This window comes from Hyla sarda, chromosome 7 (assembly GCF_029499605.1).
Source record: "Hyla sarda isolate aHylSar1 chromosome 7, aHylSar1.hap1, whole genome shotgun sequence".
Classification (NCBI taxonomy): domain Eukaryota; kingdom Metazoa; phylum Chordata; class Amphibia; order Anura; family Hylidae; genus Hyla; species Hyla sarda.
In genome coordinates, this window is record NC_079195.1 from 131,533,731 (window position 1) to 131,549,110 (window position 15,380).

Consider the following 15,380-nt stretch of genomic DNA (forward strand, 5'->3'; position numbering starts at 1 on the left):
ACTGAGCAGCAGCGTTACTGTCACTTTCGCTTCAGACGCGGCGGTCAGCTTTGATCACTGCATCTGAAGGGTTAATACAGGGCATCACTGCGATCGGTGATGTCCTGTATTATCCACGGGTCCCAGCCGTTGATGGCCGCAGTGACCGACCGGATAGGTGTGTATTCGCCGTATAAGATGCACCCCCAGTTTTGGGGAAGAAAAAGTGCATCTTATACTGCGAAAACTACGGTACATATTTCTATTCTGAATGCTATAGAGAGAATAAGTGACAAATATGTGTCTCTCCAACTGGATCAAAATTCCCAGCAGCTGGAAAGCCACATGCTGGGCAACACTACTGCAGTGGATGCTGCCTTATAAAAAAGTATGATGTTGCATATACAACTACAATACAATACTATAAATATATATAACCAAGGAAATGTAGTTTAGTGACAATCGGCATCAAGCAGCTATTTGAAACCCTTTCTAAGAAGGTCGGACACTGGATAATTGTGTGGAAATATATTGAAGAAAATACATGTATCTCTCTCATTCAAGGTCTGGAGGAAGAAGCCCATGTAAATCTCAAGACAGATAACATATGCAGATGTGTACAGTAAAGATGAAAGAAATGTTCTCTGTGAACTTGTGACTGATAACTTTTTCCTCTTTCTGTCTCTCCCCTCCCTTTGGGCTTTCTCTGTCCTTGGACTCCATCCACTCGCCTTTTCTATCTAGAAGCTTGCTGTCTATCATCAGGTGCTGTCCTTCAGGTTAACTATAAAGATAGGACACTGAAGTATGTACAGCCTCTCCAACAAGGGAGGCCGGACTGCACATTCATAACATTATGCTTCCTGCAACTCTCAAACTCTGCTGTGGCATTTCCCACCAACATCTCCGGAAACTCACCGGTACCGTATTATATCAACTGCTTTTTAAACACAAGATTTGATACAATGTTTTTTTATAGTATTCAATATTCTGGATTGGATTAATAATGTTAATTCAAATATTAGGTGACTTGTTAATTACTTCTAATTACTGAAGTAGCAGTTCCCTGAGGCTATGTTCACACATTTAGGTTTTTAATTGCAGTTATTGAATACAAAGTATCTAAAAACAAAAGACTTCATATGTGTCCTTTATTTATGATCTGTTCCTGACTTTGTATTCAATAACTGAAATTAAAACGTTGAGTGTGTGAACACAGCCTTTACAATTTTGGGAAAGCCAGATCTAAACCTACAGGTCGGCTGTATTTCTTAGGAATCTAGCATTAATGTGGCTATGTATACTTCGCTGCAATGTTACACTGCATCTAAATCAGCAAAAAAAAGTAGATTACTGTTTTTGTTGTTGTTTATTTTAGTGAATCATACTGTTAAAGACTGTATGGGGACTTTTTTTTCTTTATGAGTATGATATATAGATTTAAAAAGGATGGTGCTAAAGTAAAGGTCTGTATTTATTGTGGTAAATGGCCAGTGTTTGAAAATGATATCAAAACTGGAAGAGTTGATGTTTGCAGTGCATATATGTATATATGTATAATACATTGTCATGGGACAACTTGTAAACACATTAACACATTTCACTTTTATAGAAATACAAAGAATAAGGAATGATATGTGGTTCAATATATAGTTTTATATATATATATATATATATATACTGCATATATATATATATATATATATATATATATATATATACACACATACCGTATATATATATATATATATATATATATATATATATATACCATATATATATATATATATATATATATATATATATATATATATGATATTTGGTTCAAATTAGTAGTTTAACTCATATAAATTAAGCACATAGGGGGAGATTTATTAGACCCTGTGCAGAAAAAATGTGTACAATTTCCCCATATTGGTTCTAAATTTTTAAAAATGCCTCTGAAAAATAAATAAAAGGTGCAATCTGATTGATTGCTATGGGCAATGTGTCCACTTTTCTTCTGCATAAGATTTGATAAATCACCCCCCCCCCCATGTAAATGGCCTACTCTAATGCTGTATTAGGTATCTATTGACAGTATCTGCCTCTATACACACAGTAGATGGTTACACCGTGTACTTGCATCTTATATTTGTGTTGTGCAGGAAAACTGTATTGCAATTGCACAAAATAGTTTGTATTTAGTTATTTGCATCTTTCTTTTTTTTTTTTTCTGGCATCATATAGCTGTTTTTTTAATTTGTTGTTACAATTGAAAGTTGAGTGATTTCTGATGTCTCTGATATTCTCTTATGTCCTTATTTATTTGACCACTACCTCAAAATAGCATAATTGTATCCCAAATAATGTATCACATCTAGTCTGGGTGTTTCCTAATCAATGGAAAGAGACCAGTTTTTTATTGCATTTTAAGTCTATAAAGTATTCTTGTTTGTTGGTGCACTGTTTTAGGTACAGCCGCATGCACATGATCACAGCAAGGACCAATATATATGTCATTTAATGTCACCAGCTCTGAATACCACCATATATATAGTGATATCATGGTACACTTAGCCACATTGGCATTTTTTTAATCAAAACTATAAAAAAGGGCCATATTTATAGTTTGTGCTGCCCTAAGCTCTTGGACTGAATACACCCCATTAGGGCGATTCCACATTGTTGCAGAGCATGGAAAAGAGTCCAGTAAAAATGTTTACCAGTATCCTTATCTTTTTTTCTATAAATGATATAAGCCTTTGGATTAGGGATGTCACCATATGTCATTTGCCGCAGGCATCCTTTAAACATATACGTCATAAGCTCCTATGGTTTATGAATGTCTGTGACATCTGCTGGTCATTTGTATTTGACATTATAGGTCATGATAGAATCAGATACATTTGTAGTGTCCAAGTACAGCTGCTCCAACTGCAAACTACTAGAGCAGTGGTCTTCAACCTGCGGACCTCCGGATGTTGCAAAACTACAACTCCCAGCATGCCCGGACAGCCGTTGGCTGTCCGGGCATGCTGGGAGTTGTAGTTTTGCAACATCTGGAGGTCCGCAGGTTGGAGACCACTGCACTAGAGAGTTGTCAGGTGGTGAGTGTATGAAGGTTTGCTGGATATATAATATGTATATCAGCTACTGGAGAATCTTGCAAATGTATTTCTTTGAATTACACTTCATTTCATGCATACACTGAGGGTTAATATATCTCACACTGCTGCATCTAATGTACACAGCTAAATGGTAATTCGGTCACATCACTGAACCAATCACTGCAGGAGGAAGTCTCTAGTCCAGCCTTCCTGCCCTTGGATAGTGGGGGTCCTATCCTGGCCAAGTAAGTCTGGGCCACATGTGTTTCCCTCAGCTCTGCTCTTCCTGAGGAGACCAAGTATGGTGGACCTAGAGTAGTCTTGTTGATATCAGGCATACATTCCATTCAGGCCACACGTCACCTGTCTAGTGATCCCTATCCCAGTCCTCGCTGCAAGGATAAGTTCTACTACACTTCAAGCCCATGAGGGAAAATATCAGCTTCAGACGGATGGAACGAATGTTTAGTCACAGAAATTTCTGCAAAAAATCTGCCACATGTGAATAAAATCTAAGGGTTTGCAGCAGGGCTCAAGTCTTGCAGGAACGCATTGGGTAAGGAGTTCCTGCACTTTTTGCCCAACAGGAACATTGTTCCCATTAGCAGAAGTCCTGCAGGACCAGCCCCTTGAGTGGAAATCTTACATGAGTTCCCACACTTTTTTTTTCCCAGGACTTGTCCCAAGGTTTTCAGTTTCTAGATATTTACAAGAATCAGCACATTTATTGTCAGCAAACAGATCTTGTAATATTGTAAATCCTTTAACGCCTTACCGAGGCAGGACGTAAATGTACGTCCTGGTGAGCTGGTACTTAATGCACCAGGACGTACATTTATGTCCTATGCATAACCGCGAGCATCGGAGCGATGCTCGCGTCATGCGCGGCAGGTCCCGCCCATAATGGCAGGGACCCGCCCGTAATGGTGGACATCCACGATCGCGCGGATGTCCGCCATTAACCCCTCATACAGATCACGGCATCTGCAGCATCGCAGTACTTTGAATGGATGATCGGATCGCCTCCAGCGCTGCCGTGGCGATCCAATCATCCAACATGGCAGCCGGAGGTCCCATCACCTGCCTCTGCTGCCTTCCATGGGTTTTCTGCTCTTGTCTGCGATCGAGCAGACCAGAGCAGAAGATGACCGATAATGCTGATCAGTGCTGTGTCCTATACATAGCACTGAACAGTATTAGCAATCGAATGATTGCTATAAATAGTCCCCTATGGGGACTATTAAAGTATAAAAATAAAAAAGTAAAAAATTAAAGTAAAAAAAATTGAAAAACCCCCTCCCCCAATAAAAATGTAAATTGTCCCATTTTCCCTATTTCACCCCCAAAAAGCATAAAAAATTTTTTTATATACATATTTGGGATCTCCGCGTGTGTAAATATCTGAACTATTAAAATAAAATGTTAATGATACCGTACAGGGAACCGCGTGAACGTTAAAAAAAAAGTCCAAAATAGCTGCTTTTTTATAACATTTTATTCAAAAACAAATTAATTAAAAAAGTATTAAAAATTTTATATAAGCAAATATGGTATCAATAATAAGTACAGATTATGGCGCAAAAAATTAGCCCTCATACTACCGCTTATACGGAAAAATGAAAAAGTTATAGGTCTTCAAAATAAGGGAATTTTAAACGTACAAATTTGGTTAAACAGTATGCAATTTTTTTTAAGCGCAACAGTAATAGAAGAGTATATTATCATGGGTATCATTTTAATTGCATTGACCCAAAGAATAAATAACACATGTCATTTTTACTTTAAATTGTACGGCGTAAGAACAAAACCTTCCAAAATTTGCAAAATTGTGGTTTTCTTTTTCATTTCATCACACAAATAGTATTTTTTTTAGTTGCACCATACATTTTATGGTAAAGTGAGTGATGTCATTACAACGGACAACTGGTCGCGCAAAAAACAAGCCCTCCTACTAGTCTGTCGATGAAAATATAAAAGAGTTAAGATTTTTGGAAGGCGAGGAGGAAAAAACAAAAACGTAAAAATAAAATTGTCCTTAAAGGGGTACTCTGGTGCTTAGACATCTTATCCCCTATTCAAAGGATAGGGGATAAGATGCCTGACTGCGGGAGTCCCGGCGCTGGGGACCCCAGTGATCTTGCACGCGGCACCCCGTTTATAATCTGTTCCCGGAGCGTGTTCGCTCCGGGTCTGATTTCGGGCGATCACAGGGCGGGCGGCGTGTGAAGACACGCCTGCGCCCCCGTATGATGTCACACTCTGCCCCTCAATGCAAGCCTGATAGCTGTCATTCCCCCTCCCATAGGCTTGCATTGAGGGGCGGAGCGTGTCTTCACACGGGGGCGCAGGCGTGACGTCACACGCCGCCCGCCCTGTGATCGCCCATAATCAGACCCGGAGCGAACACGCTCCGGGGACTGATTACAAACGGGGTGCCGCGTGCAAGATCACGGGGGTCCCCAGCGGCGCGACTCCCACGGTCAGGCATCTGATCCCCTATCCTTTGGATAGGGGATAAGATGTCTAAGCACCGGAGTACCCCTTTAAGGCTCAAATGGGTCCTTAAAGGGTTAAACATATGAACTGCCCTCAGTATATAATGTTGTATTCCTTACTACTTTTCCTTTAAACAGTAAAATCTATAGTGTGGCCCTCTGACCAGAATCATTTGTCTACCAGTCTTTTCTTCTGTCTCATTACCTTGGAACATTTCAGAGAATAGTTTGTGTATTTTCATCTCTAGATTACATACACATACATGCATCATTATAGAAAATGACATAGCGGAATACATCAACCATGCTTCGAGTCATGACTTTTGTCAGCTCCCTGGATAATGATTTGAAAAGCTTTCTATGCATTTGACATATTTTGTGTGATGATCCTATAGAATATACCATCTGGAGATCATTATGTACAGGTTGCCTAATGACCTAGTATTTCACAATTTATTATTGATCCATAAAAATGAGGTTGCAGATTTATTTTAATAGTTCTCTACATTTAGAAAAATTGTATGTCATTTTAACTACTTTGTTTTTGTCCTAATGCATCAGGAGAAATATGTACGCTCATCAATCATTCTGAATTACGCTACCTTGTGTGCATTTTTAGGTCTGCAGCGGCCAGCAGTTGGCGCGTTTGGAAAAGAAATGTCAAAATTTATTTTGAAGACACCAAGCTGCTTCCCAAATATGCCTGCGTCTCTGCAGAAAATGATATGCACAAAATTAGGTGAGTTAAATCATGAAGTATAAATGTCAAATTTAAAGAATGAGTGGGAAGTGTCAAGTCAATGCCTACTGATACTATAAATACTAGATCATTTATCTCTCTATTTAAATGTTCCTTTAAAAATATAAGAGGAGAACTTCAACCTTGTAATGTAGGTCTGTTAAATATAGTAGCCTAGCCAGGGGCGAGCATAGGCAGGAACAGGTCTATGTACCAGAACAATATATGGGCCCCTCATCATATAGCACCCCATTAATGTATTTATAACAATTCACCAGGAACTGAGAGCTATATAATTCATTATCTCAAAAACTTACATAAAGGGATTCTCTGGGTTCCAAATTGTCATGTATCTACTGTATAATGTACATGTGGAAGATGCTATGTATGGTCCCAGTTTCTTCTACACTTTTTGTAATGGGTTGTTAGTAGTTTTAGCAATACTCTGAGAACTATAAATCCCATGATGCCCCAAGTCGCATTACAGCTACAGTGGAAAAAGGCCAAGTGACTGTGCAGTTGAACCATTTCATTGGATGGCTTACTGATCATTCTCCATGGCATACCTCATGCCCAGTGTATGGCATGTGATAGATGACCAGCTGTACATTAGGTGAGTTAGTATGCAGAGATCCCTATAGGGTAATGTAAACCCTTTAATAGTAAAAAGATACTTGCAAAGGAGATTTCCCAAGATTAAAAGTTATCCCCTAGCTGATCGATGGGGGCCCAATGATCTGAAGAATGGAGGCTCCTTGCTCTTAATGAATAGAGCTGCAGTGCCCATGCATGGCCACTGGTCCATTCAACTTCTGTTGGACTTCCTAGTATAGTCAAGTGGCACAGCTGCAGCTCCATTCTCTCTTGTGGACAAGAAGCCTCTGTTTTTCTGTGAAAAGTGGGGGTATAACTTTTAGTTATGAGATAACCACTTTAAAGTGGCATTGGGCTCCTTTACATGAGTGGCTTCAGGTTACACATAAGGTATGTCTGTAAGGCTGGGTTCACATATATCAGTTGTCCGGCACAGTTTCCCTCCGGTGTGCACCAGAGGAAAACTGATGTGAGAACTGATCCCATTTGAATGGGACCGTTCATTATCATCCAGTGTCCCAATTTTGACCCCGGATGGTTGGACACACCGGACAGCACTGGACAGGGGAATGCAGCTTGCTGGATGCCAGATGCCATATAATGGATGCCAGATTCCATACAACTGACTACAACTGATGTATGTTGTCATCAGTTGTGGCATCAGTTATGTCAAGATTTAGGCTGAGTTCACTTATGCCAGATGCCGGACTGATCTTAGTTATTTGCTCACTTAAACAAAGAAATTAAGGTTTGAATACTTACAACTTGCCTATAGATAAAGGATACATCTATGAAGATTAAGCCCATTATGTTCATGTTAGCTGTATGGATAAGAAATATGACTGAAAACCTGTTAGATCACTCAAAGCTTTTCTATTAGCATACAAGTGGATCAAGAATAGATAATGAATATCTACACTATTAGTTGAGCTTTATAGATCATGGAGGAGATTTGTACAGAGGTGCAATGGAGTAGTTCTCTGTAGCAACCAATCAGATTCCAATTATAGTTTTTAATTTGAGATTCCAATGAAAGAAGCGATCTGATTGGTTGTTATAGACAACTGTTTCAATGTTCCTCTTTATAGGTTTTGATCAATCTTATTGCCAGGGAAAGGATTTAAATTCTTGGCCCAGGTTGCTGCTGTCTCTATATCGTTACCTGACAGCATTAATGATAATGATGGTCTTAGGAGGTAAGAAAGATGCTGTATATCCAATATGTATTAATGATGAGTTTATATAGGAATGGTGGCTGTAAGGCTGAGTACCCAGAATGGTTCCCTTTTAATTGTATGTGTTTAAAAAAAAATAAAAATAAAAATTGTTCTAGCGATCAATCGGGGTTGGAACACTCAGACCCTGACAGATTAAAACCTTTGCTATGTCTATAACATATGAAAAGTAATGATAGGGCCCATTTAAATTGGAGCTCCATGCAAATGAACTAAACACAAAACTAGTGGTTGCTTCATAAGCACTTTAAAATGCATTTAGGGGGATTAATTTGTATGCCAATAAACTTACATAATATTTTATTTCATAGGAATTAATACAGTTCATGACCACAGAGAAACCACAATGCTTTCCAGCCAAGAGTTGTTTTACTTTACCCAAGCTGAAGACACACTTCACAAAGCAATGTGCATGCTCCAACAAGATGGCTGGCAGGCTGAAACACACAAGGTGGGGTACCATCATTCTAACTTACAGATACACATATGGCTGCCAGCTTACAGGTGTTTTTAAAATTCTTCTACATTCTGTTCTGCAGGAGAATGGTGATTGGATTCTCAGCAAGACCTTCCCAAGAATAGGAAAAGTATTTCGAGCTGAAGCAGTCATAGACTCCCCACCAGAACAAATTTACAGTCAACTTTTTGAAAAACTTGAACAGATGGATCATTGGAACCCAAGCATCAGTAAAGTACAGGTAATAAAGGTAATAATTGTGACTGGAATATTAACATGTAACCAGTATTGAAATCACTTAAAAATATAGGATTTCCAGGTAGTTTGCAAGACTCTAGTGACTGATACACTGATACCCAGGATTGGTAGTGAAGTGCTAAATGCTTAAGGCCTGCGCAATCTTCAGCACCAACATGGAAAGAGACAGGCCACGCTGGAAGGTACAGTTGCCGTGGCAACATACCATGCCCAGTGAAGTTCTGTGCATGAAAACTTTGCTGAGCGTGGTACGGTTACCTCCATAACAGTATTGCCCAGTGTTGTCTGCATCTGCCCGGGCTGGAGCTGGAGATCACGTAGGCCTAAAACTTTGGACTTGTGCACTAAGCTCAGTTGATATGATGATTTACAATGATACTGTAATATGTGCACAGAAAATGCCTAAGAAGGTGTATTGAGGGGTAACAACATTGAACATAACATTTTTGCCTGCTGTATACATCAGGTACATTTTTGCATTCCTGTGTTTCAGTACTACAGCAATGTCATCAATTGTTCTTTTTTCCAGATACTACAAAGGATTGGAAGAAATACTGTATTGACAAGAGAGATTACAGCCCAGATTCCTGCAAATATGGTCAGCCAGAGAGACTTTGTTAGTGTACGACACTGCTGCCGAAAGGGTTCAGCACTTTATCTTATTGGAACTGCCACTGATTCTAAATTAATGCCTCCTCAGAAGGGAATAATAAGGTAGATACATTCTTAAATTCTAAAATGCCAAAGTTTGTTTTTGTAAAAACATTGGGAGGAGAATTTATAAAGACTGGATTTTAACACTTAAAGCAGATCTTTCAGCAGAAAATATAGGTGTGTAAAAGCCTATGACTAAATAGAGCTAGTCCTCATTATTCCAGACCTAACTTTTTATCTCCATAGTCCCTTACAACAAGTTTTAAACCTTTTTATTACGCAAATGAGGCTCAAAAGATGGGGCGTTCCCCAGCAAAAAAAAGCTTATGCATCTCACTAGATAAAGATGACATGGGCTCCACTTACCAGAATGCCCCCTGGGCTTTTGAGCTTTAGGTTTACATAATTACAATACAGCTTATATCTCAGCACTGGAAGGGACTATGGAGGTTAAAAAAAAAAAGGTTTGCCCAGAACAATGACAAGCCCAGCTGACTGGCCATTTGTAAAAGTGCACTGGAGAAAGTTTCACAATTGTATCAAGAGGTACAAGCTTCATAAAATTGGGCACATCTTTCATCACTGTCCAAATTATATAAAATATGGTACACATTTTGTAGGGAGTCATGCCCCTCCCACTAAGCCTGCCCATTTTGTGGCTTGCACAAAAACTACTGTATTCCAGAAAAATGGTGTACAAGCTTCATAAATCTCTCCTATTTCAAACCTGCAATACAAGGCACAGCCTATTGCAACCAGTTACATGTTTCTAGAAGAAGATAAGTACTTTCTAATCTTATAAAATTGCACCTATGTACTGTCGATGAGATTGGACATGGAGAATTAGATTTCTTGTCCTTTTTACCGAAATTGCTTGTACACACATAACAGATAAAGATCAACAAGAAAATGTTTTACATTGTAGTAAATTCAACAATTCTCAAATATTTAGATAAATCCGACTAAATCAGTATTATACCATGGATCAGAGTTATCACTTTGCACAATCTGTCAAACTATAAACAGTCACATATTGGGTAGGATTACTCTTTCTAATACCCTTTTCAGCCACTTGGTTCTACAGAATTTATGAACTAACTGCTGTGGTTGAAAAGTAATATTTTTTTCCTCATTTTTTTTGTAGGGCAGAAGCCGGTCTCACCTTTATTGTTCTCCGGCCCATTGAAGGCGACAGTGGAAAAACACATTTCACATGGCTTCTGAACTTAGACCTTAAGGTTAGTTAATATGGATATATTAATGTGTATCTACAGTTTGAAAACAGCTGTAACTATGGGTCCTTTTACGGTTAGGGCGCCCAATTGTTGGGAGTGAACGGCTACATGAATGTTTGTTTGTTCAGTAATTCACATTACTGTCGGTAGCATATCCCCAGTTTACAGGGGGAGATGTGCTGGAGACGAACGATGATTTTTGCAATACCAGGCACAGCCTATTGACTCCAGTTATGTGTTTCTAGAAGAAGATAATTACTGTCTGATTTTTGCAGTCACGTAAACATGTGATCAGACGATAAATAAGCTTTTTCTTATTTGACAGCTTACCATAATTCTTTTTACACGGGTCAACAATCTAATGCACCTTAAAGTAAGGCCCTATTTAACTCGTCATTCAGTCAGCGGATCAGAAAATTTTGACCCACTAAAAAATAATCCTCCTTTGCCCATTCACCTCCCTTAAGCTTCATGAAACCTCTACAAATGAGCACTTATCATGGAGATGGGCGTTTGTTTACTGACCTGCTCAGGCTGTCTGATACGGTCCTAAGGAAGGCTTACCATACAAGGATTGAGGGCTCATGCACATGGCTGCATTTTATAAAGACCAGTAATAATGCTTCCATATAGATGCTTATTACCTCTACTCTACTATTCCATATAGATGCTTATTACCTCTACTCTTCTATTCCATATAGATGCTTATTACCTCTACTCTACTATTCCATATAGATGCTTATTACCTCTACTCTTCTATTCCATATAGATGCTTATTACCTCTACTTTACAATTCCATATAGATGCTTATTACCTCTACTCTTCTATTCCATATAGATGCTTATTACCTCTACTCTTCTATTCCATATAGATGCTTATTACCTCTATTCTTCTATTCCATATAGATGCTTATTACCTCTACTCTTCTATTCCATATAGATGCTTATTACCTCTACTCTTCTATTCCATATAGATGCTTATTACCTCTACTCTTCTATTCCATATAGATGCTTATTACCTCTACTCTTCTATTCCATATAGATGCTTATTACCTCTATTCTTCTATTCCATATAGATGCTTATTACCTCTACTCTTCTATTCCATATAGATGCTTATTACCTCTACTCTTCTATTCCATATAGATGCTTATTACCTCTACTCTTCTATTCCATATAGATGATTATTACCTCTACTCTTGTATTCCATATAGATGCTTATTACCTCTACTCTTCTATTCCATATAGATGCTTATTACCTCTACTCTTCTATTCCATATAGATGCTTATTACCTCTTCTCTTCTATTCCATATAGATGCTTATTACCTCTACTCTACTATTCCATATAGATGCTTATTACCTCTACTCTACTTTTCCATATAGATGCTTATTACCTCTACTCTACTATTCCATATAGATGCTTATTACCTCTACTCTTCTATTCCATATAGATGCTTATTACCTCTACTCTTCTATTCCATATAGATGCTTATTACCTCTACTCTTCTATTCCATATAGATGCTTATTACCTCTACTCTTCTATTCCATATAGATGCTTATTACCTCTACTCTTCTATTCCATATAGATGCTTATTACCTCTACTCTTCTATTCCATATAGATGCTTACTACCTCTACTCTTCTATTGGAATCTAACTAAAAAATGTATCGCATTTTCCATTGAAATCCATCCATGTAAAGAGGTATTCTCTACTAAAAGCATTGCATCTAGAAATGGAAGCCTGTATGGCAGTACATCTGCTATTAATGGATAGAGGCTCTGTGCCCATGTGCATGAGCTCTAAGGTAAATTAAAGGGCCACTGGCACTTACAAAAACCTTTGATGTGTAATAGAGTTATGTGAAGTTTTGATTGGTTTGATCTGGGTGTTCAGACCCTCACCGATCATTAGAATGAGCTAAGAAAAAGTGTAAGGCTAAGCTTCTCTCCCTGCTTTGCTGTATACAAAGGGTTCTGCAGATTTACTACAGAGTCTGTCTTATGAAGCAAGCAGTGAAATGGGGATAGAATCGCTTAAATGTAACTATGTAACTATGCAAGCACATCTCTCCCTATTTTGCTGCTCACTTCATAAAATGGACTGTGTCTAATTGGTAATTATCTTCTAGAAACACATAACTGGTGTCAATAGGCTTTGCCTGGTATTACAAAAAATGACTAAGTCTGCAGAAACCATCCTATACAGCATGACAAATAGAAAAGCTTAGCCTTACACTTTTCCAAGCTCGTTCTAGTGATCCATGGGCGTATGAACATCCAACCCCGACAGATCAAAACTTTTGACATGCCGCTATGTGTCAGTAATGTGAGAGATTAAAGGGGTATTCCAGGCAAAAATATTTTAGCCCCTATGCAAAGTATAGGGGATAAGGTGTCTGATCGCGGGGGGCCCACTGCTGAGACCCCCTCGTGATCTCCCTGCAGCACCCGCATTCTATTCGGGTGCTGAATCTCCAGTTTCGGAAACGTCCAGGTTTCTGGGACTGGGGACGTGATGTCACTCCACGCCCCCTCCATTCATGTCTATGCATGTCTATGTCTCAGCAGCAGGCCCCCCGCAATCAGACATCTTATCCCCTATCCTTTGGATAGGGGATAAAATATTTTTGCCCGGAATACCCCTTTAAATACTTGTTAAAGTACCTGGTTACTGCCCATACTCTTTCTGCCACCCATTATAACAATACAGACTTTTTTTGACTAAGCACCAGGGAAGTAGTTTACTCAGGACACATGAGGCCACTTAATATATGTGTTTTATCGGAAGTTTTAAATGTATGGGAAAACCCTATTATATTTACTCAATGTTCACCGGTACAAACAAACTCTGAATCTTCTCTAAATATTTTTTTTCATAGGGCTGGATACCTCAATCTGTGACCGACCAAGCCCTGTCACAGTCACAAGCGGATTTTATTAAACATCTGAGGAGACATCTAGCATCAAAAGAAAAGACCTGTTAGTCTGTTATAGCAACCCCAACTCCAATAACTGTATATACTGCATGTTCATTGATATCAGTGTATATTCCATTGAACCTGACATAGATAGCTATCTGGTCTTCACCAGAAATAAGTAGAAACGTATTTGTCTATGTTTGGCCCATTGATATCTATGATCAAGTGATCGTGCATCTATATAGTGGTATAACAAAGAAACAAATAAATGAAGTCTAAATTCCTCGACACTATAATACTCAAATAAAGCTTCTCTTATGGTCCTACCTTCAATACTACTATAGGAAATAGTCACATTTGTAGTATTTTCTAAATATATTCCTGTTTAATAGTGATACAAATCTATATAGTAAAGTCAGTCACCATTAAAATGCATGCAAATAAAAAATAGTTTGGATAGAGCGAGGAGACAAAACATGTCTGACTAGTCCAATGTCACAATAAGAATTATGCTAATGATACTGCCATCTGCTGGCTATTTTTTATGCCTTCTATACAGAGGGGCTATAAATAGAAATGCGGAGACACTGGGGGGAATATATCAAGAGTGGTGTATGTGAAGGTTATTTTTTTTACTTCAGTACACTACTTTGTATGGTTCCTTCTCTGTGATTTCTTAACCCGTTGCACCAAAATGTGTCCACAGCCAGTTTTGTACAACAGGTCTGCGCTGGTGTACATTTGGGACAAATTGAGTACACTGTGACAAATTGAGTACACTGTGACAAATTGAGTACACTGCGACAAATTGAGTACACTGCGACAAATTGAGTACACTGTGACAAATTGAGTACACTGTGACAAATTGAGTACACTGCGACAAATTGAGTACACTGCAACAAATTGAGTACACTGCGACAAATTGAGTACACTGTGACAAATTGAGTACACTGCGACAAATTGAGTACACTGTGACAAATTGAGTACACTGCGACAAATTGAGTACACTGCGACAAATTGAGTACACTGTGACAAATTGAGTACACTGCGACAAATTGAGTACACTGTGACAAATTGAGTACACTGCGACAAATTGAGTACACTGCGACAACTTGAGTACACTGCGACAAATTGAGTACACTGCGACAAATTGAGTACACTGTGACAAATTGAGTACACTGCGACAAATTGAGTACACTGTGACAAATTGAGTACACTGTGACAAATTGAGTACACTGCGACAAATTGAGTACACTGCGACAAATTGAGTACACTGCGACAAATTGAGTACACTGTGACAAATTGAGTACACTGTGACAAATTGAGTACACTGTGACAAATTGAGTACACTGCGACAAATTGAGTACACTGCGACAAATTGAGTACACTGTGACAAATTGAGTACACTGCGACAAATTGAGTACACTGTGACAAATTGAGTACACTGTGACAAATTGAGTACACTGCGACAAATTGAGTACACTGCGACAAATTGAGTACACTGTGACAAATTGAGTACACTGCGACAAATTGAGTACACTGTGACAAATTGAGTACACTGTGACAAATTGAGTACACTGCGACAAATTGAGTACACTGTGACAAATTGAGTACACTGCGACAAATTGAGTACACTGTGACAAATTGAGTACACTGTGACAAATTGAGTACACTGTGACAGATTGAGTACACTGAGACAAATTTTGCAACAAAATGCTAATGACAAAT

The 15,380-nt window shown here is 38.6% G+C and overlaps 1 protein-coding gene across 2 annotated transcripts; it reads left to right on the top strand.

The window, feature by feature from the left end:
* Window positions 1–747: 747 nt before the first annotated feature.
* LOC130282485 (steroidogenic acute regulatory protein, mitochondrial-like) lies at window positions 748–14,531 on the top strand. Of its 2 annotated transcripts, none has more exons than XM_056530757.1 (7): window positions 748–899; window positions 6,183–6,302; window positions 8,443–8,582; window positions 8,671–8,838; window positions 9,376–9,560; window positions 10,645–10,738; window positions 13,614–14,531. In XM_056530757.1, the coding sequence occupies exons 1-7, from the start codon at window positions 836–838 to the stop codon at window positions 13,716–13,718; spliced, it is 876 nt and encodes a 291-aa protein (XP_056386732.1). In that variant the 5' UTR covers window positions 748–835; the 3' UTR covers window positions 13,719–14,531. The 2 variants fall into 2 exon arrangements, with proteins under 2 accessions (XP_056386732.1, XP_056386733.1); XM_056530758.1 differs by having other exon boundaries at window positions 8,671–8,829.
* Window positions 14,532–15,380: the final 849 nt, after the last annotated feature.